Below are 26,807 nucleotides of genomic sequence, written 5' to 3' on the forward strand. Positions count from 1 at the left end.
GAATGGAGGGAATGACCGTGGCCGAGAAGACCTGAAGCTTCGTGCGGAGCGACAGATCAGGTAGCTTCCAAACAGTGTTATGCAACCGATGAAAAGATAATGTTGCTCGACTGATACTGAGTGAAACCTCTGCTGTCAAACCGGAGCCGGTTATGACCACACTGCCCAGGTATGGGAAACTCTCGACTCTCTCCACAACTGCCCCATCACTGATGGGGAGTTGTGGGGGTGGAGTGTCCGATGATACAAAATACCCAGGCAGGTGCTTAGTTTTGGTGGGGCTGATGGTAAGGCCCCACCTCTTAGTGATATGCTCCAGTTTCAGCAGCAGCGTCTCCAACTCCTCCTCTGAATCAGCAGCAATTACCAAATCATCGGCATACATAACGTGGTTGATCAAGAGGGAGCCATCCCTTGACCGCATCTGGGCATCGATCAGTCTCCCATTGTATCTGTACCAGATGGAAATTCCTCTGGTACAGCCATCAAAGGCTTCACGAACGACGTGGTCGATAAATATGTTAAATAATGTGGGAGCCAGAGGACATCCCTGTCGCACCCCAAGGTGAACAGGGAATGGCTCCGACTCCTGGCCACATAGTTTTACCCGGGCCCGCTCACCATCATGAAGGTCCTTAATGATCGTGAGCAGAGGGTCAGGGACTCCGAAAGCACCAAGAACAACCCACAGCCCAGGCCTACTGATGGTATCATAGGCCTTGACCAGGTTAATAAAGCAGAGATGTAGGTCTTGTTGGAATTCCCTACACCTCGGCTGTAGCAAATGGACAGAAAATATGGCATCTGTGCAGGACCGCCCTTTCCTGAAACTACATTGGGGCTCCGCAAGCCTCTCCTCAGCATGCCTGGCAAGGCGATGTTGAATAATCTTTGCCAGGACCTTTCCCGGCACACTAAGGAGTGAGATGCCCCTGTAGTTGTTACAGTCTGTGCGGTCCCCCTTCTTAAAGAGGGAGACCACCAGGGCATCCTTCCAATCCTGCGGATCCTGTCCAGTGTTCCAGACTGTTGTTATGATGTCACCCTCCCTCAGCATTTCGCTTGGGAGATCATCTCTGCCCGGTGCCTTTCCTGGTCTCAGACTCTGGATCGCCTTTAGTACTTCCTCAACAGATGGCAATTCAGCCTTAGCAGTGTCATCCCCACTTTGTCCCACGATGTTTTCCATGTCCAGGGATTTCCCGTCTCCCAGGACTTCACAGAAATGCTCAGCAAATCTGCAAACCTGTTCCTGGGGGTCGGAGATTGGATCACTATTTTTTCTCCTAATGATGGTAATAGGTGTGGTGCTGCAAGTTACTTTTTTATGGAGTTAAATAGGGATTTGTGATCGCGGGCCATTGAAGCAACCCACGACCACCACCCATCCTTGCTGCGCCTCACGGCTCTCCGAACCTCCAAGCGAAGGCTGCGGAAAGCCTCCTCATTCTCTGATGTGGGATACTGTAGACGATTAGAGCGGGCCTGTCGCTTTTTCTCAGCCATCCTAAACACTTCCTCTGTCAGCCAGGGTCTCTGGGAAGGTCTGGACCGCATACCCAAAGCAGCCATTGCAGCTGCCTGAGTCACAGTCCTAAACCTCGCCCATTTACCCTCGACACCCCAGCCGCAAGCGATGATGAAATTCTCGCTTGCAACTTTCATCAGCTAGCTGATGCCAGACCACTTTAGTTTTGAATGGGGTCTTGGGTGTACACCCACCACCGGAGTGGAAGAATGGCAGGCGCATCTTACAGATGACAAGTTGATGGTCAGAGAGCAGATCAGCTCCCCAGTAGGTCCTGGTGTCAAGGACATGGGCCCGCATCCGCTGTTCCGTCACTATGTAGTCCAGCAGATGTTCTTGCTTGGACCCGGCATGCATCCACGATGTTGTGTGAATGCGCCGATGCTGGAAGAGCGTGTTGGTAATTATAAGTCCATGGGCTTCAAAAAGCAGCCTCCTACCGTTGTTAATGAGCTGATCTGGTCCATGCCTTCCAATCACTCCAGACCAGGTGCCAGCATCATGACCAACTCGGGCATTGAAGTCACCCAACAAGATAACTCTATCCCGAGGGGGCACTTTAGCTAGCACCTGTGACAGGAGGTTATAGAAGGCATCTGACTCATCGGCCTTGTTACTCTTAGTTATTTCGGTAAAGTCACGTAGGTAAAAAAATTAAATTAAAATTAATAAAAATAATAAAATCACGACGTTTTGGAGGCAACACAAGTCTCCGTCATCAGGTGGGACCGTTACAGCCAGGTTTTCTGCATCAAGTGAGGGAGGGATTCAAGATGCAAGCTCTTAAATACCAGTTAAGGGGGGAGGAGAGGGGGGGAGGAGCTTATCAGAATGTGGTAGCCAATGAATGGAACGTATCGGGAGGGGGGGGGGGCGGGGCTAAAAGAGGGCATGGGGTACTCGTGGGCATGGGCGTGGACGTGTTTGTGCACAATCACTGTGGATGCTAATTATAGAAAAGAAACGAAAATGCCCATGTTTATACCAGTGTTGGCTGAGTACTGTTAAACGCTAGGGATGTTAACACTCGGTAAAGTAAAGTAGTGCCTGTCAGGTGAAATAAGTGTTGGTGAGGCAATGCCTAACCAGCGCAGGTATTATTTCACCTGAATGGCACCTTCTACAAACAGAATGAGGGTACCCCTATGGGCTCCCCCTTGTCACCAGTGATAGCCAACATGTTCATGGAAAAGTTTGAATCAGACGCCATCCAGACATCCACCCTGCGTCCTTCCCTGTGGAAGAGGTATGTGGATGACACTTTAGTCATTTGGCCACATGACCTCCCAGCATTGAACTACTTCTTGGACCACATCAATTCCAGACATCCATCCATCAGATTCACCATGGAAGTGGAGAAAGATGGCAAACTACCATTCTTAGATATTCTGTTTGAGAGGAGACCTGACGGATCCTTGGGACATTCTGTCTACAGGAAAGCCACCCACACAGATTCCTACTTGAAACCGGATTCCCACCACCACCCATCTCAAAAGAATTTTCTCATCAAAACGCTATACAACAGAGCTCATGGCACTTCTGACCAACACCACCTGGCCAGTGAATTAAGACATGTACATCGGGCCCTCAGGATGACCAGATACTCTGAACGCACCATCCGCCAAGCTGTTTCTCCCACCATACAGAAACAGCCACTTGAAACTCCGATCAAAACTGTCACGTTACCATACATAGCAGGCATGACCAAAAAGATCTCCAAAATTCTAAACAAACATAAGATCCAAGTCCGATTCAGTACAGTACATAAAATCCGTGATCTAATTCCATCTGTGAAGGATGTCATCCCTGACTTGCAATACCCTGGAGTCTATAAACTGAGTTACAGCTGTGGTGACTGTTACATTGGGGAAATGAAACGTCATGGATCTGATCGTGTCCGCGAGCACAAGTCAGATTTGAAACATGGCAAAATTGAGTCTTCCGCCGTTGCCGATCATTGCTACAACTCGGTGGGCTCTCATGATATTGTTTTTTCCGAGACTAAGGTGCTCTGCAAACCCTCTGGCTACCATCAAAGGTTTGTACACGAAGCCATTCAGATACACAAACACAGACATAATTTCAACCGTGATGATGGGTACAAACTTAGTAATCATTGGAAAGATGTTATCAACCATGCAAAAAAGATTTAACTACACATTTTTGGACCATCTTATCTGACAGGCACTATTTTACTTTACCGAGTGTTAACATCCCTAGCGTTTAACAGTACTCTCTTTATTGTCAGCCAACACTGGTATAAACATGGGCATTTTTGTTTCTTTTCTATCATGTGCATCCACAGTGACTTGCGCACAAACATGTCCACACCCATGTCCACGAGTACCCCGTGCCCTCTTTTAGCCCCGCCCCCCCCCTCCCGATACGTTTCATTCATTGGCTACCACATTCTGATAAGCTCCTCCCCCCTCTCCTCCCCCTTAACTGGTATTTAAGAGCTTGCATCTTGAATCCCTCCCTCACTTGATGCAGCAAATCTGGATGTGACGGTCCCACCTGATGACGGAGACTTGTGTTGCCTCCGAAACGTCGTGATTTTATTATTTTTATTAATTTTAATTTCATTTTTTTACCTACGTGACTTTACCGAAAGAACTAAGAGTATGAATCCTTGCAGTCACGAAAGCTTCAAATCTTGAATCATCGGCCTTGCCTGCATCCCTCCTCGGATGTTCGTCTTCGGTGGGGGCATACGTAACCATGACCACCACTCCTCGCCTTCGTTTGATGGGAAGACGAGCCCAAAGTAGCTTGGGGCATACAGCTTCCTACACCTCACTGCCACGCTCCCACGCCCCCTTCATTATTTTGTTCAGAAGAAGAGCCACTCCCTGTTGTTTGGTAATCTCCTGCCCCGAGTAGAGGACTGTCCACCCCTAATGGTAGCAGGAGCCAGATCCGGTCCACCGGACCTCCTGAATACCACAGAGATCCAGGCGGTACCGGTCCAGCTCCCGACAGAGGTGTGGCAGGCTCTCCTCCGCAGTGAGCGTTCGAACATTCGACGTGGCCATCTGTAGTAGCTTTTTGTTGTTTCTGGAGGAGCCCCGAGGGTAAAGATTCAATATCCTGGCTCCGTCAAATGGGGTTTGGCCAGGAGACATCATAGACGCCTGTCTCCCCGGGGCCTCCGGCACAAGCTTATTAATTAGATATTTTTCACGTGGTTTTGTGGTAATTTATTGAAGGTGGAGGGGTTACCAGCCCCTCACACCCATCCAGAGCCCCCATTTAGCCGCTGTGGTGGTTACAAACGCCCAATGGCAATTGGCCCTGCCCCCCACAGCACTGTCCACGAAAACGTTGCCCGTCCTACAAGATGGCGGCGTGTGAGTGAGCTTGTGAGTGTGATCTGTGCTTGAGAATGAGTGAGAATGAGCTGCGTGTGAGTGAGTGTGAGTGAGCTGTGTGTGTGAGTGAGCTGTGTGTGTGTTTAAATTGAGATTGGCGGGTGCAGGGGGGTTTAATTAATCAGTTCCAGTTCGTCTCAGTCTGACCAGGCAGGTTTGCGTGCTCCCGCATGTACGTACACCCATCAGCATCACAATCCATCTTCACCACCCATCATGATTACCATTCATCACCAACACCAACACCCATCATCAACACTCTGGTAATCAATAAATGTTCTCATGGAACATTCTTAATCTATAAGTAAATTAAGCGTAATTGAGGATTCAGGCTTCGCCTAGAAACAGGTTAGAAGGCCTCAAGCTGTAAGCCGAATGGTTTAAACATGAATTTGTTTATCCAACTAAGGTGTTTAATAACTTAACAATTACAGAGATCGTTAGATGGCAGATCTTCAGTCACCCCTAAATCTGTTAGTGCATTTTTTACTAATTTGAGGATTAATTCTCACGCTGCAGGCTTCGTCTAATAACAGGTTAGTAGGCCTCAGGCCTAAAGATTTAAACTTTAATTTGGTTCCCCATCTAAGGTATTTAATAACTTAACAATTTTACAGAGGTCCCTCGATGGTAAATTATCAGTCACCTCTTAATCTATAAGTATTTTAAAAACTAAATTGAGGCTCAATTATCTTGCTGCATTAGACTCTCTGAATCACATTTACAGTAACCTTGATAATAAGCAGTACTGCGCCAGTCTTTTACTTGACTTGTCCAATACCTTTGATACAGTCGATCACAACACCCTGCTCAGTACACTAAGTTGCCTCCATTTCTCGAAACACGCAGTGGAATGGTTAAAAAATTACCTCTCTTTTCGCACCCAAACTGTATTCATAGATGGCTGGAGGTCAAACAGTGTTAAGATAACAATAGGGGCTCCACAGGGTACCATCCTCGGCCCCTCTTGTTCTCTCTTTATGTCAATGACTTGGGCACTGACCTGGATCATTCCAGGGTAAATCTGTTTGCAGATGACACGATACTGATGACTGATGGCCGCTCTCCGGATGACGTGATTACTGAGCTCCAGGGTGATTTCAACAAACTACAACATCAGCTAGTTGCTCTTAAACTAGTCCTGATTACCTCCAAAACCAAGGTGCTATGCTTCTCACCAGGACTAAAGCAGTACGTTATTTTTTCCCCAATTACATTCCTTAAATAATTATCAAATAGAGCAAGTCAAGATCTATAGCTATAGGTATCTTGGGATCATCCTTGATTTAAATTGGTTTTCTGTATCGACACAAGCACTGCTTCCCCCGTATGTTCCGTTTGGAATTTATAAAAGCTACCATACTTCCTCTACTTGATTACTGTGACATCGTATATAAATCCACCCCAGTACTGTACTGAAGAAACTTGAGTCAATTTATCACTCGGCCTTAAGATTTGCATTGAACTGCCCATCTAGGACCCACCACTGCGATCTCTACATTGCGTCAAACTTAACATCTCTTAATGATCGACGGCTTGTGCATCAAATGTTATTCATTCATGATTTACTTACAAAAAAATAAGCAGACTACCTGCTGGATCTCCTCACTGTTTTGAAGAACAAATGTGACCTAAGGTCTTCACTCATTTACCAGCTTCACATTCCTTATTGCCGTACAAATACTGGAAGGGCCTTTTCTATTGATTCCCCCAGGGTCTGGAATGCTGTCGCCAATAAACTGCAACTTGGATCACTACCTGTGAGATCTTCACTCAAAACTGCTCTAGAGGAGTTGTACACCCCGAGCTGCCACTGCTATTCAGTGGCCTGAAATCAAATGTATCGTTCCAGATGACCGCTGCAAAGTATGATATTGAGTTTTGATTATAGTGTGCTGATCTTTAAAGGTGCATTGAAAAATGTTGACACTCCTGCTGTTATGGAGTGACTCATCCTGTCAGCTATGGCTGCAAAGTTTGGTCGTACATGTTATGGACATCGTTTATTGTTAAATTTGAATCACAGTTACTATGATCACTGTTACATTGTTTTTATAGCTTTATTTTGGTGATTTCGGAAACGTTTTGGTTTTGTTTGTTGTAGTACAGACTTAGACTGATACCTTTAATCTAAATTGTCTTATGGTTGTTATTGTTTGACTTGCATCCCACTGGGTTTTTGATCACATAATTGATATACGGTGCTTTTTCTGGAAGACTTTACTGTTTATTCCTGGATTTTTCTGTTGCGCGTAGTCACTTTAAGATGTTTCTTGTTCATGTTTTATTTGTTGCGGTTGCACCCGATTCAAGAACCGAATGGCTTACAGGGCTCTACCTAATACATGAACTGAACTGAATTGAACCACGAGGTGGTAGGGGGTTGTTTTGCCGGAACATAACAATGATCTCACACACACACAGGAACGTAACAGTGATCTTACAAACACATAGGAACAGGACAGTAATCTCACACACACACACACACAGGAACGTAACAGTTATCTCACACACACACAGGAACATAACAGTGATCTCACACACACACACAGGAACATAACAGTGATCTCACACACACACATTAACGTAACAGTGATCTCACACACACACAGGAACGTAACATTGATCTTACACATACACACAGGAACATAACAGTGATCACACACACAGGAACGTAACAGTGATCTCACACACACACAGGGACGTGAGTGATCACACAAACGCGTGGCTTAAAATGACTAGGACCGAGTGTACACATGGTGGTATACATGTAGAGACGTGCTTGCTATGCTCCATTGTGTTTACACTACTTGTGTAGCTCTGTGTGCACACACGTGAATACAAGCACACACCTACTGACACAGCCTGACGACTATCAGGCCTAAAACAGCATCCACACACAATCATTAACCCTTTACATATGTTGAATTAATTTCCGTATATAGCCAACCGTGTTAATCGGAGGTGCGGGGCAAGGACAACAAACTAAACACAAAAATCAGTTCTAAAGAAATGAGTTTCACTCTAGATGATATAGAAGTGCATTCCATATGGCCGCAGAAGCGCATTTGAAAACACGTGATGCAGTGACCACCATCTTTGTTCGATGGTTAGCCAAAAGCTGTGAAAGCCTACGTGTTAAAGCAAAAGCCTCTACTATTCTTCAGACTCTGTACATTTCAGTGAGACTGGCATCACAAAAATAGCCATCACTCACAATCACTTACAGTATCCTGTAACAACAATCTCAACGCAACCCACCCAAACGTTTCAGGAGATCTGTCTAAATCCCTCTCGATTTAGTGTGTTGATCTTAAAGGTGCATTGAAAAATTTGATACTCCGACTGATGCTCCTGATGTTGTGGAGTGACTCATGCAGCCAGTTATGGCTGAAGGGTTTGGTGGTACATGTTGTTTATGTCGTTTATTGTGAAAATTCGGTCACAGTTCCTATGATAACTTACATTGTTTTTATAGCTTTATTTTGGTGATTTCGAAAAGTTTTGGTTTAGTTTGTTGTAGTACAGACTTAGACTGATGGCCTTAATCTAAGTTGTCTTGTGGTTGTTGTTGTTTGACTTGCATCCCACTGGGATTTTTGCACACAGCGTTGGTGTACGGTGATTTTTTTCTGGAATTTTTGCTGTTTTTTTTCCTGGTTTTTCAGTTTGCACATAGTCACTTTAAGATGTTTTCTTGTTCATGTTTTTTTGTTTGTAGCAGTTGCACCCGATTCAAGAGCCGAATGGCTCACAGGGCTATACCTAATAAATGAACTTGAACTTGATCCTGAACAAGGCCAATCAGCCAAAATGTCAACATCTTCGCTTTAATGCGGAAACGGTGACGTTTACACCCAGTCGCGGAGCCAGGATTTTCAGGTAGGGGGGGAAACCCCTCCAGCAATGAAAATTGATAGTTGTTAGTAAGTAAGGACTTGTCCCTTGATTTTTATTTGACGCGTGTGTGATCGGCATCGCGCTCGCAGAAGGTATGCCTTCAGGGAAGTCGTGTACTGTATACGCAACTGCGCGCAATTCTGAGTCACTTATAACTGCTTTGCTGTTACTGCCAATCATAGACTCAGACTATTGTCCTATCATCTTATAGAGTCCCTGGCACATAATAATATGCTACACAGTGGCAGTGGGGGTCGCGAAATGCCGATTTATTACTAATGAACCACAATGATCCGATTGGAATCCCTAATTTCGATCGGATCATTGGGGGGGCACGTGCCACCCCACCCCCCACTGGCTCCGCCACTGTTTACAGCCCTCCTCTAACTAAAGCTGTGCAAGGGAGACGAGCGGTGGGCGAGTGAGGGCCGAGTGTCGAGTCCTGCAGGCGAGCGGTCCGTACGGGGTGCGTGCGCCGGTTGAGCGGTCGGCTCGTGCGGTGAGAGGTGTTTACTTGTCTCTCCCAGGGGGTCGCAGTCGCTCTCCTCCAGCACGAGGGCGATGACCTGCAGGGCAGCCAACCTGACCTCCGCGTCGTCCTTCTTGAGCAGCTCCTGCATCACGGGCACCGCATTGCTCTGGCGGAAGCAGGCGCGGTTCTCTGCCTCGCGGGAGAGGTTCCCCAGCAGAGAGCCTGTGTACACCAGCAGGCTGTGTATAGCCTGGAGATGCACGGGGTGAGACACGGGGTGAGACACACGAGGTGAGAAATACGGGGTGAGACAAAAGGGGTGAGACACACGGGGTCAGACACACGGGGTTCTTCATCAACCAGCGCTCCACGCTGCCACGGCGACACACTCATGTGCTTACATGCTTAAATACGTGTTTAGATGTTTGTTTACATGTGTTTACATGCGTGTTCACATGCTTATTTTCATGTTAGCATGCGTGTTTACGTGTGTTTACATGCTTGTTTACAAGTGTGTTTACATGTGTGTTTATATCTGTATTTACACGTGTGTTTACATGCTTGTTTATGCGTATTTACACGTTTGTTTACGAGTGCATTTGCATGCTTGTTTTCTGTCGACTCGACATAGATCAGAAGCGGGAGATGGCAGAGGCCCGGTTCCAGTCCCTAAACTCGGCAAGAAGACGACGGCGGCGCGGGGTGGGAGAGGAGCCGCGCGCAAAAGGAACGAGCCAACGACAAACCTCAGCGGGCGAGCTCTGAGGACATCGCCGGACGGCCGATCAGCGGTCAATGAGCAATCGCTGACCGAACCTTCAGACGGCAAATTTACAAAAACCTCTCTACCGCCTCATCCAGAAGGACCCCGCCAATGCCGCGGGCGCCGTTGGGATTCGTCCAGAATCCGTCGAGAACCCAGGAGCATGAGCGAGGAAACGTCCCTTGCCGCGTCCGCTGCTCGGCACAGTACCATGGTGGCGGAACGTGGCCGGGACGACGGCCATCCTTCAAGCCAGTGAGGACGCGTCGGTGACGTCGACTCGTGGCGCCTTCGCCCCTCGGCGTCCGCTGCCAACCGCCACGGCGGCCGCCGCACCGCACCCATCGGTCCCCGCCGGACCACCGGGCGGGTTCAGAACCGGCCGTCGGGCGCCCGCTCTGACCGAGGCCGCCTTCCGACACCGGCTCGGCACGGTCGCGGTATTCGCCCGACCTCGCTGCCATGCGCCCCGGCGGACTCCGCTTTCTCCCCGGCGTCGAGCGATCTCACCCCCGCGACGTTCTGGCGACATTCTGACGACGTCGTCCCGCAGGTTCACGCGCGCGGACCACGCCGCGCCGGCGAGCCAAGCCCGGACGGCAGAGGTTGCCGGGAAAGTCCTCCGACGAGTTCCGAGGACTCGAGAAGCGAATGATGAGAACTGGCGACTCGGGCCGCACGCCTCCGTCTACCGCTGGAGCGACGGCCACGCCACTAAAATGGCGAACACTGAATTACATGGAACGGCGCCGAGAGCGCATGGCCAGCGCCACTGCCCCCCCCCCCCCCCCCCCGGTACCGAGGAGCTCCCATCGATCGCCACCACCGTCACCTCCAGCGAGCCACAGGGGAACACGAAGCGGGCACGGGGGAAGGCGGGTCGCTAACGTGCAGGAACAACGCGGGGCGCCGGCTCTCACGCCAACCGTGCCGTCGCCGAATCGACACGGCGCTGCTCGTGGTCGTTGTCATTGGCGGTGTCACCACCCTGAGGTCTGCTCCACTCCTGTGGCCCCTGCGTTGTATACTTCATCTACTACTCGCCATCATCATCTACCCATCATCATCTACTACTCGCCATCTACTACTCCTCATCGTCTATTACTAACCATCTACTACCCGCCATCATCTACTACTCATCATCGTCTACTACTCACCATCATCTACTACCCGCCATCATCTACTACTTGCCATCATCTACTACCCGCCATCATCTACTACCCGCCATCATCTACTACTCGTCATTGTCTACGACTCACCATCATCTACTACTCGCCACCATCATCTACTACTTGCAATCATCATCATCTATTACCTGCCATGATCTACTACTCGCCATCATCTACTATCCGCCATCATCATCATCTACTACCCACCATCATCTACTATTCGCAATCATCTACTACCCGCCATCGTCTACTACTCGTCATCATCTACTACTCGACATCATCTACTACTCGCCATCATCTACTTACCCCATATGTCTCCCCGTGTCCCCCCGCGTGTCCCCGTCTCTCCCCGTGTCTCCCCATGTCTCCCCGTGTCTCCCCGTACCGGCTCAGTCTTGCTGCGCTCCCACAGCGGCTGGTGCTTCACGATGTCCAGGAGATGTTTGGTGGTGCCACACTGACCCACAGCACGGCCTGACACAACCACAACATCAACCACATCACAACAACAACAACAACCACATCAACAACTGCGCAACCACAGCACTACCACCACCGGCACGACACCCCGGTGGTGACGCCGCAGTGCCGTGACCGACCAAGCGGCCTGGTCACGGAGGGGTGGCCACCGTAGTCCCAGAGTCGGTGGCGGTGATTTTAGGGTTTGTTTAGAGGTGACACTTGAACCTTGGGAGTCGTGGTAGTAACCCTAACACCACCACCACTAACACCACCACTAACACCACTAACACCACCACCACTAACAAAGATAAAGATCCCCCGTATAGCCACCACTAACACCACCACTAACACCACCACTACTAACACCACTAACACGACTAACACCACCTCCTCCACTAACACCACCACCACCTACACCACCACTAACACCACCACCACTAACACCACCACTAGCACCATTCAGCACTCACAGCACCACCCTGACAACCACCACTCTCTCTACTCTACCACCACTATAACCACTCTCTACTCTACTCTACCACCACTATCACCACTCTCTACTCTACCACCTCTACAACCACTCTCTACTCTACTCTACCACCACTATCACCACTCTCTACTCTACTCTACTACCACTATCACCACTCTCTACTCTACTCTACCACCACTATCACCACTCTCTACTCTGCCACATCTACAACCACTCTCTACTCTACACTACCACCACTATCACCAATCTTTACTCTACTCTACCACCACTATCACCACTCTCTACTCTACTCTACCACCACTACAACCACTCTCTACTCTACCACCACTACAACCACTCTCTACTCAACTCTACCACCACTACAACTGTAATAAAGGACTCTTCCACAGTGTCAATCTCCGTTGTCCTTTATTTGGGTTCGTGTAAATCTCGCTCCCACGGCATCCTCGCTCAGGCCCGCGTCTCCTCCGTCCAGCACTCCGCAGCCACACTGCTGCTCCGCCCGGCAGCCACCCTGCTGCTCCGCTCTGCAGCCACACTGCTGCTCCGCTCCTCCTCGCTCACGGCCAGCCTTCCACAGCCCGCTAGCCCCCCTGCACTCGGACACCGATGGCCGACGGTGCCGAGGTCTCCCAACACGTGGCGATCGCGCCACCCTCCCTGTACTGCCCAGCGTGGCCTCCTCCCGTTTTCACTCCGTCTTAACTCCCCGATCCCTTCCGGTTCTCTCTCTAAATCCTCTCCCCCACGTAACCCTAACTCCTCCCTCTCCTCACGTGACCCAGACTCCGCCCCCCTCAATCCTTGCTCGCATTACGCGACCCCCCCCCTGATGAAAACCCCAGCCGTCCCCGGCTGCAACAGAACAAAATAATGCGAGCAACTTTCAACCATCGGGCATCACCGGACAACGGAGATTATAACAAGACGATAACAAAGAACAACAAGAACAACAATCAACGAAAGGAAAGGGATTTGGAATGCGTGCGGGTCGCCGGCCCGTCCCGAACGGGCGGCAGCCCCCCCACAGACCGAGAACGCGACGGGGTTTTACGAGCGATGGGATTAGAACCGCCCGCCGCTGTTGGAGGCCCGTCAACGCCAAGGTCCCGTTCCCCGGAGAGACCCGAGTCCGGGGTCTCCCGCAACCGTGTCTGTGGTGGGGTTGGAGGGGCAGCGGGGTCAAGTGTCCCCGTCGCCGTGGTAGGCCCACCCAGAGCAGGATTCGCTGCATCCGCCTGTGTCACGGCCGGTTCGTCTGTAGAAGGCACGACAGGCGCGCTTGCAGGGTCAACAGGCAAAGGCAGAGGTGCGTCGGATGCAACATCAGAAGATGACGCATCCGTCCACGGGGCCACGTAGGGTTTCAACCGAGACGTATGGACGTACCAGCGCCGAGATCCGAACCGAACACGCGCGGACTGCGGGTTAGGAACCTCAATAAGTTTAACCGGCCCCTGCCATGGTTTGTGCAGCTTAGGGGAGGTCCCCGCCCGCACCTGCGGGCAGTGCAGCCAGGCCATGTCCCCCACTCGCCAGGGGCATTTCCCATTCGAGCGCCGAGCGCAACGTTCGTTCCGGGCCTGGGTCTTGGCAGTAGCCAATCGGGCCCCCTCCCGTGCCTCGGTGACGCGTCGAACAGTGTCTTGAATGTACTTGGAGAGAGGCTTAACAGGACCCTTTGCCCCCGTACCCAGCTGTACGTCCACCGGCGGCACATTCTCGCGGCCGTACATTTTAAAAAATGGAGAATACCCTGTCGACGCATGAGGCGTCATCCGATACGCGGAGAGTACCCCAGGGATATGCAAATCCCAATCAGCTTGTTTCTCGTTAACCGTGTGACATAGCATGGCCGACAGCGTCCGATTAAGCCGTTCCACCATGCCATCCGTCTGCGGGTGGTAGGGAGACGTACGAACCTTTTTGGTTCCCAGAGCAGCGCACACTTCCGCCAACAATTTAGAAGAAAAATTTCGCCCTTGATCCGTGAGCAGCCTTTCCGGCGCCCCTTTGTCCATTACATATCCAAACAGGAAAGCGTCCGTGATAGACGCCGCCTACTGGTCGGGTAGGGGCCAAGCCATCGGCCAGCGGGAAAGATATTCCACCCCGACCAGCAAAAATGTATTGCCCCTAGCGGATGGCGGGAAGGGTCCCAAAATATCCAACGCCACCAACTCGTTAATCCGAGACACCTGTATAGACTGCACTGGTGGCACATATGGGTTTTTAGGCGGCTTCCGCCGGGCACACTCGGGACACGCTCGAATGTGTCCGACGACATCCGTCGTCATGCCATGCCAGAAGTAGTCTCGCTGCAACGTCAACAAGATTTTCTGCACCCCGAGATGTAATAGAGTGTCGCAGTGCAGATTCCGAATCAATTCGTACCGTAACGACGTACTACCAGACGCCAGCGATCGTGCAACCCCTCCCTCCACATCAGCAAACCATCCCGGAGAGCGGCCCCCGGCGTCCCACCAGACAGCAGTCCCCCCGTTCCCTTCGCAGCCCGACTCCGTAAGGCCCCCAGCGAGTCATCAAGCAACTGCTCGCGAATCCATACCGAGCGCGGCAGGTTCAGAACCCCATCGGCCGGTCCCGGGCATACGGGAGCCTCGGGCACCTCGACAGCTGACACAACAGGCCGAGGGGGTTACTGAACCGGCGTACGCCTATTCGTACCCGAAGCGCAAGCGCAAGGGGACCCCTGCGGCAACCTGGAGAGCGCGTCCGCGTTCGCGTGACGCGACCCCTTCCGGTACTGAATTTCGAAGGAAAATTCCTGCAGGGTTTCCAACCATCGTGCCAGTTGGCCAGATGGTTGGTCAACTCTCAGGGCATATTGCAAAGCCGCATGGTCCGTGCGAACAATAAACGACCGGCCATATAGATACGGGCGATATTGGCGGAGAAAGTAGACAATAGCCAATAGTTCGCGGCGAGTAACGCAGTTGCGGGTCTCTGCCGGAGACAGCACGCGGCTACCGTAGGCTATGGCCCCGATCCCGGTGTCACTAGCGTCCGTATCCAGAATAAAAGGGCGATAAAAATTCGGATAGTCCAATGTCGGCGCCGTCGCCAAACGATCACGTAGGCCTTCAAACACCGCTTCCTCCGGCGGTCCCCAGCTGAACCTCCGGCCCTTCCCCGTAAGGAGGTGCAAGGGCCTAGCGATCGTAGCAAAGTTCGGAACGAACCTGCGATAATATGAAGCGAACCCAAGGAAGCGACGTACGTCCCCCACCGAGGCCGGGGTTGGGCCAGTTGTGAACGCACGCCGTCTTCTCTGGGTCTGTGGCCACCCCGTCCGCACTGACTATGTGTCCCAAATAGCGCACGGATCGTTGCAGTAGGTGACACTTTTTGGGTTTAAATTTCAAATTGGCGGAGCGCATCCTAGCAAACACCGCTTCCAATCTCTGTAGATGTTCTTCAAACGTGCGGCTAAAGACAATAACATTGTCTAAATATATCTAACATGTCTCCCACTGCAGACCCGTTAACACCAGCTCCATCAACTGCTGAAAAGTGGCGGGGGCAGCATTCAAGCCCATTGGAAGACAATTAAACTGAAATAAGCCCTGCGGCGTACGGAAAGCCGTCTTTTCCCTCGAGGACTCATCCAGGGGAAGCTGCCAGAATCCCGAGGAGAGATCAAGCGTAGAAAAAAATTTCGCCCCGGACAAGGCATCGAGGGAATCATCCATACGCGGCAGGGGGTACACGTCTGCCATGGACACTTTGTTTAATTTGCGAAAATCGACACAAAATCGCAATTTCCCATCCTTTTTCTTCACAAGGACCACCGGCGCGCCCCACGGACTGTTAGACGGGGAAATTATGTCAGCAGCCAGCATATCCTCCACTGCGCCGCGAACATGATCCCGCTCCATCGGGCTCAACCGATGCGGGTTCATCCGAATCGGAGCGGCATCCCCCGTATCAATGTGGTGGGAGAGCAAGGAGGTGCGTCCCAAATCAAAATCATCCGAGCTGAAAACGTCGGAATAGCTTAGCAAGAGCGCGCGAAGCGCGGACCGTTGTTCCCCAGTCAGGGATGAGTTTTCCCCACACAACTCGGCAACCCACCAATCATCCTGCCCCGTGGGGGCCGAAACCCCCCCTACCAGGTCCCGGCGGCCCCGGTCGTCATGGGCTGTGAAAGCAGTCGTGGCGTGAGCCAAAACCGTTCCGGCCGGTACGCTAACATTATCCGCACTCCCATTCAGCACTTGTAAAAACAGAGGCTGACCCGGCCGGACAATTGTCTGTGCCCCGACCAGTGCCGAGCCGCCCGTTATAGCCGTGGACGACGATAACAATACACCCATCGCTCCCTCAACGCCAGGCACTGGTTTCCGATACCTCAACGGAATAAGCATTTGCGAACCAGGTGGAATATCAACAGATACATCGGACAGCGCCTGCACCTGGCAGACAGGGGCAGAGTCGCCCCAGGGCGACGGCAAGAACGAAATTTTCCGACCCCCTGGCAATTCAATGCAATTTTGATTCACCCTTATTTGAATGGGCATTTTTGCCAGGAAATCGGTCCCCAACAAACAGGGCACTGCGAGGGACCTGGAAATCAAAATGGTCCCTGAAGCCGACACCCCCCCAATCGATATGTTGGCGTCCACCTGGCCCACAATGCCCATACTTCCCCCGTTCGCCGCTATGCAAGAGTCATAAACCGGTCGCACCCTTCCCGGCGGAATGCCTAAGAGATGAAAAATTACATCTGAGATAATGGTCGCGGACGCACCTGAGTCCACCAAAATGCGCACCTCGACCCCCTGAATAGAACCAGGCACAGTGGACGACCCAGTAGCGGCCGCAACCACCCTCCGTGCCAATTTCCGTCTTGCGTCAGCGAGCGACACGGGTCGATCGGCGGCCCCCCGTTGTTAATGACACACGGACCGTGCGGCGATGGTGATGCATGAGGTGACAGGCCTTGCCGGGTGTCTGATGCGCACCAACTTGCCTGTCCTGGATGGTCCTTTCGCGTCACGTCCGTGGCAGAGGCCTCCTGCTGGGGAGGCCCCGGGATGCGAGCCCAACAATCCCTGGCGAAGTGGCCCTTACGGCCGCAGCGGAAACACTCCAAGTCGTTTCGGCACGCAGCACCCCCTCTGTCCCGACGCTCCCGTGTCGGCGGCCCGGAGCGCACCCCCGCTCCCTCTCGAGCAGGCCACTGGGCGGCCGCAGCCGTCAACTCCTGCAGACCCCTGTCGTCAGGAACGTAGACAGCCTTCTTGGGGTCCCCTGTAGCACCGCCTTCGACGATGGGGCCCCCCGTTCAAACCGACACCTGTTTCCACCGTCGAAGGTTAAATTGGGCATCCAAGCACTTAGCCGCAGCACGGGACATCAACTTATCATGGCCGCACACCGTTATGGGAATCCCCAAGTCCCTAGATAACTCCAGCATCTTGCCCAATATGAGGGGTTCCAACAATTCAGGCTCCGTTTCAGGTTACGCAGCCATAGCTAGTTCCAGAACGGCGCCTCGGAATGCCACCGGCGATTCTTCCGGCCCCCGTTGCCGCTGTACGAATCTGCGATGAGCATCGTCCGGAGGCTCATACGCGTCCGCCATTTCCTCAAAGACCCCCTGTAGCGTCCTCTTCTTTTCGGCCTTGATGGAGTGGAAGAACCTGACGGACTCGTCGTCGAGAAGTGTTGGCAGGACTTCCAGGGCCTCCGCGTCCGTCCATTTGGCAGATCGTACAGCCGCTTGAATACGGCAGGCGAACGCGCTCCAATCTCCGCCGATGGAGAACTCTTTAACAGTTGTTAGATGACGGCTGCGGGTCCTTGCTCCGCCGTCCTCCGTCGATGGTGACTTGTGCGGCAGCGACAAGATGGCGTCACTCCGCAACGTGTTCAAGATGGCGGCTCCCCGCGGTGGAGGGCGTAAGATGGCGGCTTCCCGCCATTCTCTCTTTGTCCACGCCCAAGATGGCGGCTTCGTGCCGCGTGGTGGAGAGGGCTGACGGCGTCGGCAAGGCCGCAGCCCGCTGTTCCCCGCTGGGCCTCCCCGAAGTCGTCGCCGGCGTCACGAGGTCGCACAACTGCGTCAACACCGCCTTCAGTGCCTCCAGTTGGGCCGCCACCTGTCGCCATCCTTCGTCGGCGTCCACTTGCGTGGATGGACCCACCGAAGCAGCAACGTCCTGCACCCCCGGACCGTCGCTCGTCCCTGCGTCGCTTCCCCCCTCCATCGTCGGTAGCGCCACCGCTGGAGGGAGGTCGTCTTCAGAAGATGGTGCAGGGACGTTCTTTCTTCTTAGCTATTTTGACATGCCGTTTCACTTCTGACACCAGTGTAATAAAGGACTCTTCCACAGTGTCGATCTCCGTTGTCCTTTATTTGGATTCGTGTAAATCTCGCTCCCACAACGTCCTCGCTCAGGCCCGCGTCTCCTCCATCGAGCACTCCGCAGCCACACTGCTGCTCTGCCCGGCAGCCACCCTGTTGCTCCGCTCTGCAGCCACACTGCTGCTCCGCTCTGCAGCCACACTGCTGCTCCGCTCTGCAGCCACACTGCTGCTCCGCTCCTCCTCGCTCACGGCCAGCCTTCCACAGCCCGCTAGCCCCCCTGCGCCCGGACACCGATGGCCGACGGTGCCGAGGTCTCCCAACACGTGGCGATCGCGCCACCCTCCCTGTACTGCCCAGCGTGGCCTCCTCCCGTTTTCACTCCGTCTTAACTCCCCGATCCCTTCCGGTTCTCTCCCTAAATCCTCTCCCCCACGTGACCCTAACTCCTCCCTCTCCTCACGTGACCCAGACTCCGCCCCCCTCAATCCTTGCTCGCATTACACAACCACTCTCTATTCTACTCTACCACCACTACAACCACTCTCTACTCTACTCTACCACCACTACAACCACTCTCTACTCTACTCTACCACCACTACCACCACTCTCTACTCTACTCTACCACCACTACCACCACTCTCTACTCTACTCTACCACCACTACAACCACTCTTTACTCTACTCTACCACCACTCTCTACTCTACTCTACCACCACTATCACCACTCTCTACTCAACTTTACCACCACTACAACCACTCTCTACTCTACTCTACCACCACTACAACCACTCTCTACTCTACTCTACCACTACTATCACCACTCTCTACTCTGCTCTACCACCACTACAACCACTCTCTACTCTACTCTACCACTACTACAACCACTCTCTACTCTACTCTACCACCACTACCACCATTATCTACTCTACTCTACCACCACTATAACCACTTTCTACTCTGCTCTACCACCACTATAACCACTCTCTACTCTACCACCACTATAACCACTTTCTACTCTACTCTACCACCACTATAACTACTCTCTACTCAACTCTGGTGTTTTTGCCGCTGCTGTGGCCCTCACTCCGTGCTGCTCACTCAGTGCTGGGCTCTTGTCCGTGTATCTCATCAGAATGCCCACAGTGTAGTAGATGAGTCTGAAGTTTGCGTCGGGCACCGGGGAGTCCTTGTCCGACAGAGACGTGAGAGCCTGGGCCAGCAGCTCTGTGTGGAGACAGAGACACATGCACGGAGACATGGGGACACAGACACATGGACACACAGAGCCACGAACTCATAGACACACGGACACGGGAGCACCACGTGTGGAGGCACGCCGCTGTGTACATTGCGAAAAGCTCAAGTTCACGCACAAACACGCGGACGTTTTGGACAGTTCACAAACAAATATCCAGACTCACTGGCACAGACGCAGAGCACAGGGCAAACGGACATGATAACTGCCATTTTTTTATACGGTAAAAGTTCGAAACTTGGCTATAAGAATAAGTCGACATCATAGACTGCAGTATTACTTATTTTATTTGTTATTGTATCTTTCTATCTACGTGACTTTACCAAGAGAACCAAGGAATATGAATTCCGGCAATCAAGAAAGCTTAAGTGAAAACTTAGTTACATCTCCAACCTCAGGATATCAAAATATAACTCGAGAATAAAAAGCACGGATCCCTGGATACAGACAGGGAGCAAAAGTTAATAAAAGCCTTCAAATACCGGAGATAACATCTAATGGTACATTATGAATCTTGGTTAAACATAAACCAAATAATAATCACAAGGTATTAGACCGCGGGTAACTCAAAAGAGATACAAGAAAAATAGGTCAAACACACAAGACCAGATAATACGTATTCCATGGAATCAGAGCCTCCCCGGCCACCTTTGTCTTCCAACAATTTGACACAACACATGCTAGCCATAAAATACGTATGAAGGGTGTCTCCCCTCGAGATAACAAACACCACAAAGAGGGGGGGGGAATGCAAACAAAAACATAAACTGTGATGAAAAGCAGCCAGTCAAAGGTCAGAAAGGGGGGGGGCAACCAGGTGGCTGCGGCCACGGGAGGAGAATGGTGACAGAGGGCATCTGTATTTTTCCTTTCGCAAGAGACGTGCAGAGAGGGGAGAAAATTTCACATTTAAGCAAGGACACAGATAATGCAAGTCAGTACTGCACATGGCAGGCTCCGGGGTATGGCCTCGACATCAGCAATGGGTGTTGTGTCTCGCAGAGAAGAGGGGCGAGGTGATGCTCGGTGCTGAGTTCGGCACGGACCAACAGAGTATCGCTGGAAGTTTTATTCTACATTCATCCTGATGTTTTGAGTCGCTTGCAAAGTCAAGAATTGCGATAAGTTGTATTGTGTAAGAGGTGTACGAATACAATTTACAAGTATTGAGAGTGAGTGAACCAGCCAGCGATGAGCAGCTCACAACAGGAGCCCTATTGGAGGAAGGGCGGAGAGCATGGAAGTTGAGCAACGACAAGGCGAAGCCCTGAAGGAAGGGTGGGAGAGGCATTACTGAATGCCAACGCGAAGCTAGCAGCTGCCTGCCAACGGAGAGAGACTGGAGCAGTGGAAAGAGCCTGAGCCAGCACAGCCCTGAAGTAAGGGCGGGTGCTCGGTGAAGCTGGCAGCTGCACGATCAAGAAGGGAGCAAGAGAGAGAAAGAGTGACGAGCAACAACAAGCAATCAACCTGGAGAAAGGGCAGAAAGCGCCAAGCATCGACCAAGCGAGCATCGCAGAAGACCAGCAGCAGCGGACGAGCTGCAAGCGCATGTGCACGCCAAGGGCAAGAGCACGGAGAGAGCAAGGAGAGAGCACGGAGTAGGGGAAAGAGCCTGACCAGCCACCCGTGAAGAAGAGGAGAGCGCCGGCGAGACCGCCGTGGGTTCGACCCACACACACCGACCAGCACCAGCTGGGAACCAAGACAAGAGTGAGGAACGGCGACCAGCGGACGAGCTGCGGGCGCTCTCTGACGACGGAATCATCGCGCACCGCCAACGGCAAGCGTCGTGCCGACTCTCTTCATCCAGCAGTGGACAAGCAGCTGCAGCTGCCGCCTCGAGGGGGGGAGGGAGAGCTGTGTGTATGACACGTCCACACACTCACAACGCATCGCCCAGCGTCTGCTTAACGCAAAGAGTTGAACAAGGGACGATATACCAACACACACATAATGCACATTTCGAGACTAATAAGAGGACTCCAAAAGTTATCCTTGTGCTTCGCCCATTGAGTTACGTGGATACGGTCGTTTCATCAATGAATTAATTGATGAAACTAAAACGTGTATAAACATCTACGTTACGAATCTACACACTCACAGGGAGACTATTGTGTTGAAATCTTTCTTTTGATCACAGAATCTTGCCCGCGAATTTATTGAAGCCTTAACCAATTGATAAGCATTTGCTAGACAAGCAGGCACACTGCCGCACACCATTATTCCAAGACATTTCGTTAATTGCATAATCTTACCAATTAATTCATTGAGGCCTACTTTTGCTTTCGGGACATGTTTCTTTATTGCTGTTCGTATGAATATTGTTACATTCATTTTTAAGGACTTTTTCCTATCGCCATGTATGCTCGCTTTACTCTGAGGAATAAATTGATTGCTCTGTTACCCAGTTTAACAAACGTAATCATTGAGGGTTGAATGTACGGATCAATGAGAAGAACATCTCCAGGAGTACTGTGTTGACAATTCCAAGCATAAGAGTTCGCATATTAGAATGCTATGTTTTTTTGTTTAAAGATTAAAGTTGCTTAACACAGAAGTGTCTGAGTGGTGCATTCCTAAGTTCATGCGTAATAATCATGATTATAAGAAATGTATCCTGCGAAGAGATTTTAATTTGGAGACCTGACATAAACACACTAAAACATAATCAGTAAAGTTAAAGTTAAATTAATTGTATTATCCCGATTGATAATACAACCCTAGACAACGAAGCCGAGCTTAATCAGCATACTACATCACACTTGTGTAATGCGGGCGTAAACGGCTTCGCGGATATGACGTCATGGGGGGGGAGGAGTTAGGTCACGTGTGAGAGAGGGGTGAGGTCTTAAGGGAGAGATACCGGAAGAGACGGGGGAGTGTGGGAGACAGAGTTAGAGTGAGGCCACGCAGGGCGGAGGTCGAGGAGTGGCGAGATCGCCACACACACGGGGGAGTAAGACTTGGCACCGTCGGCCAGCGGTGACCAAGCGCGGAGGAACGACGGGCAGCGGTGGAGCTGCAGTGAGGGCAGCCGGAGGACTGCACAGGGGATCTGCAGCGGAGCTGCAGAGGTGTGGAGGCTATGGGAGCGAGAGCAGCTATGGAGCTGCCAAGGGGAGAGCTCTGAGCGAGGGCCGTGTGGGAAAAGTGTAAGAACCCGAATAAAGGACAACGGAGACAGACCCAGGATCGAGTCCTTTATTACACTTGCATAACTTCATACAATTAATTGTATTATCCCGATTGATAATACAACCCTAGACAACGAGACAGCCGAATTATCGCAATGGCACACATTAGCATAATTGCATACTCCTGCATGAGCTAATGTAATTATAGACATAATTAGCATAATTATGTACATAATTACATACATTACCATTATTTTTCATAAATAACCATTTTCTCATTTTCATTTAATTTTATCATTTATATTAATTTTCCTAGACCCGACATATACAACACCTGCCCGGGTATTTTGTACCATCGGACACTCCACCCCCACCACTCCCAATCGGTGATGGGGCAGTTGTGGAGATGTAGTGGTGGTGTTGACGTGCGCCGACTGTGACAGTGATGGATCACGGGGCGGCGCGGGGTGCGGGGTTGGGCACGCGTTGTGGGCGTGGTGTGGACGCGCGCGCCGGGAGTGACAGATGACGGGGCGGCGCGGCGTGAGTGGTGAGGCACGCTGAGATGTGGGAAAACAGGATCGTAGCCAGCGCCCAGTGATTGGTCGAATAAGATGGGTGCTCGCAGCGACGTCCGCAGGTGGGGTATAAAGGGGGACGCGCGAGAGCACTCGGGGAGAGTTACCCAGTTGAAGACCAGAAGACGGAGCTGAAGACCTAGTGCCCCGAGACCCCTAGTCCCGCCGTCCTTGTGGGGACCGGGGCCCTGTGTGGCTCGGAGGCGAGGCTGTGGGACCCGGGGTCCGACGCCCACGTGGGTCGGGCTGGGGACCCACAGTCAAGACGGATACTTCGGGCAGGGAGTGTCCCGAGTAGCTCAGGGGCGTTAGTCGCCGAGTAGCTAAGTGGGTGTTTGTCACCCGAGATACTAAGTGGGTGTTTGTCACCCGAGATACTAAGCGGGTGTTTGTCACCCGAGATACTAAGTGGGTGTTTGTCACCCGAGATACAAAGTAGGTGTTAGTCACCTGTGAACGAGTTTGGTAAAATAAAGAGTGTGTTACCCGTGAAGTCGTCTCCCGCCGAGTTACTACATTACAACTGGCGTCAGAAGTAAACATGTCTTCAAGAAGTATGGACACGAGGAAGACTACCCGTACCCACGAGCGAGGTCGGGACGACGACGGCGTACCGGGGACACCAACCTCGGGAGGAGAGGACGAGGAGTTGCCGCCGATGCAGCACTTCGCGGTGATGGCCGACGCTCCGCTTGCCTCCGACACCAGCCTCCAAGACGCGCACTCCCGGTTGGCGGAGTTGCTACTCGCCGCCGCCGCTGTCTTGGCTGACATCTCCGTTCCGGCGAGCGGGAAAACGGCTGCGGGGTTGGTGGAGGAAGCGACGTTGGAGGAATCCCGCCAAAAGGCGCTTCGCGCCAAAAGTCTGGAAGTTGCCGCCGTTTTTGAGGGGCCGCCATCGATTGGCGGGAAACACGGACGCCACGTGGCCGGGCACCTCCGCTCAGCGCAGCCCACGTCATCAGCGCGCGCCGGAGCTCTCCATTTTGCGCCTGACAACCGAGCCGACATTTTACACAACTACAGCGGAACGCGGGAAAATCTCTCCGACGTCGACGACGATCGGGTCCTCCAGCAAAGATTGCCCGCGCTGTCGGCGTTCAAGGCGGATGGGGGCGACTGGGGAGCCTTCCAACGAAGGTTCCTCGCTCATCAGGAGATGTCGGGGTGGTCCGACACCACTGCCCTGCGTGCGTTGCCAGCGATGCTTGACGACGACGCGCTTGCAGCCTTCACATCTGCTGCAAGGTCGTCCCGCTCTACGCTCCAGGCCGCACTACACCTGATGGCGAAGGTGTTCGGACCGCCCTCCACGTGTCGCCACCAGTTCTACGATCGGCGGAAGGTGGCTGGAGAAACGACGCTCGCCTATCGCACGGCACTGCTCGCCTTGGCGGACGCAGCTTTTCCCCGCATGGATAAGGAGGGGAAGGACGCCATGGTGACGGAGCAGCTGCTGGCGTTGGCCCACGAGTTGGGGGTCCCCATCAATGTGGCGGACGAGATGGATATCTGCTCCCTGGCGATCGCCACGAGCATTCACGCGTACGAGGTCCTCAAACGCAAGCCGGGGGTCGTCTGCAAATGGGCGGGGAACGCGGCACTGGCCGCCACGATCGCCGAACCTCAGCCAGCTAAGGATCAGGAGCAGGCCTTCGCTGCATCGCGTCCGGGGGAGTGGAGAACGGGAGGTCGTTCGCCCACACGTTCACCCCGCAAGCTGGAGCAACCGAAACCTACGACGTCCGTCGTCTGCTACAACTGCGGCCTTCGGGGTCACGTCGCAGCCGGGTGCCGGGCCCCGCGTCAGCGCGCCACAGGACCACGTCGGGACGACGACCAGGCCCACAAGTCATCCCAACAAAACCCGGCAAGTCGCGGCACCTCACACGTTCGGTCCACAAACACGGCACATTCGGGTCGCCGCTTGGCGGTGGGGGGTTCGCGGCTGGGTGCCGGGGGTTCACTTCGGCGAGGGGGGTCCGTACACGGCCCGCAAGCAGTCGAGTGGTCCGAATTGGCCCACAGGATCGTGGCTGCGTCGGCCGGGTCGTCCGTGGTAACGGGGTTTATTGACGGGGTTGAGGTCCGGGTGCTTGTGGACACGGGTGCGTCGGCCACCATCATCTCGGACCTTATTTATAACATTCTTCCCGTCCAAAGTAGACCCCTTCTGCCAGTAGACGTGCCATTTTATGCGGCGAATGGGGGATCCCTGGGGATCATCGGCCAGATTCGGGCGACTATTTGCATTGGTGACATCAAATTGGCGGGCCCTATTTTCGTATCATCATCGCTGGCCGTTCCCTGTTTGCTAGGTACGGACTTTTTGTCCAAAATGCCCATCAAAATTCTTATAGATCAGGCCTGCATTGAGCTTCCGTCAGGTCGGCGGGTTGCGTTCTTGACGAGCCCTACCAAAATGCGCACGGTTTGTGCGACGGTGCAGGCGCTGGCAACTCACACTGTACGGGTGCCCCCGGGATCGCAAATGTTAGTACCCCTTCGGTTGAGGAAGCCACTCGAGGTGGGTGCGGAGGCACAGGGGGTGCTGTTGGGGCCGTCTAACAGGGCCAGAAGGGGCCTCGACTTAGCGGTTGCTCAAACCATGGTGAGAGGGGACAGTGAGCCGTTCGTAATGGTCCTGAATACGGGGTCGCGGCCGGCCGTAATTGCGCAGGGAACGGTGCTGGCTCACGCCGCGCCGCTACCCGTTGAGGAACGGCTCGTGGCTCAAGCAGATTTCACTGTCAAGTCGCATCCTCCAAGTGATGAGGGGACTGAGTGGTTGGACTCGTTGTGTGCCGGTTCTGCTAACTTGTCCAAGGTGCAATTGGGAGCATTGAGGGGTTTGCTACTCGAGTTTGCTGACGTGTTCAGCAAACATAAGTACGATATCGGCTGCACTGACCTGTTGCGCCACCACATAGCTACAGGGGACGCGGCCCCTATTCGTCAGAATCCCTTCCGGCTCAGCCCAGCCGAGAAGGAGCATGTGCAATCGGCGGTTAATGATATGTTGGCGGCCGATATCATTTCGCCCTCTTCTAGTCCGTGGGGTGCTCCTATTGTCCTAGTAAAAAAACAGGACGGGTCCTTGCGGTTTTGTGTCGATTTCCGCCGCTTAAACAAAATCTCGATGGCGGATGCGTATCCGCTCCCCAGGATGGATGAGTCGCTGGATGCCTTGGCGGGAGCACAGTTTTTTTCCACACTCGATCTGCTTTCTGGATTTTGGCAATTGCCACTCGATAACGAGTCTAAACCTAAAACTGCTTTCCGGACACCTGGTGGCCTATTTGAATTCAACCGTTTGCCCATGGGCTTACATTCCGCTCCCGCCACGTTC

At 52.6% G+C, this 26,807-nt stretch overlaps 2 protein-coding genes across 6 annotated transcripts in view; both read right to left on the reverse strand.

Annotated features, from left to right (window-relative positions):
- LOC144720878 (uncharacterized) overlaps window positions 1-26,807 on the reverse strand; it is a 213,370-nt gene that overhangs the window by 39,649 nt on the left and 146,914 nt on the right. The gene's annotated exons all lie outside the window — the stretch shown is intronic.
- Window positions 1-26,807, reverse strand: part of LOC144720851 (uncharacterized) — a 92,153-nt gene that overhangs the window by 39,649 nt on the left and 25,697 nt on the right. For 4 of the 5 annotated variants that reach the window (XM_078597945.1, XM_078597969.1, XM_078597952.1 and 1 more), the window contains exons 4-6: window positions 19,587-19,712; window positions 11,589-11,677; window positions 9,314-9,521 (exon numbers count right to left, since the gene is read on the reverse strand). In XM_078597945.1, the coding sequence (XP_078454071.1) occupies window positions 9,314-9,521; window positions 11,589-11,677; window positions 19,587-19,712 (423 nt within the window). Of the gene's footprint in view, window positions 1-9,313; window positions 9,522-11,588; window positions 11,678-13,187; window positions 13,414-17,148; window positions 19,527-19,586; window positions 19,713-26,807 lie in introns of those variants that run through there. The other variant, XM_078597979.1, reaches the window with a different exon arrangement.

Source organism: Lampetra planeri, chromosome 1 (assembly GCF_965212315.1).
Source record: "Lampetra planeri chromosome 1, kcLamPlan1.2.h2, whole genome shotgun sequence".
Lineage (NCBI taxonomy): Eukaryota > Metazoa > Chordata > Hyperoartia > Petromyzontiformes > Petromyzontidae > Lampetra > Lampetra planeri.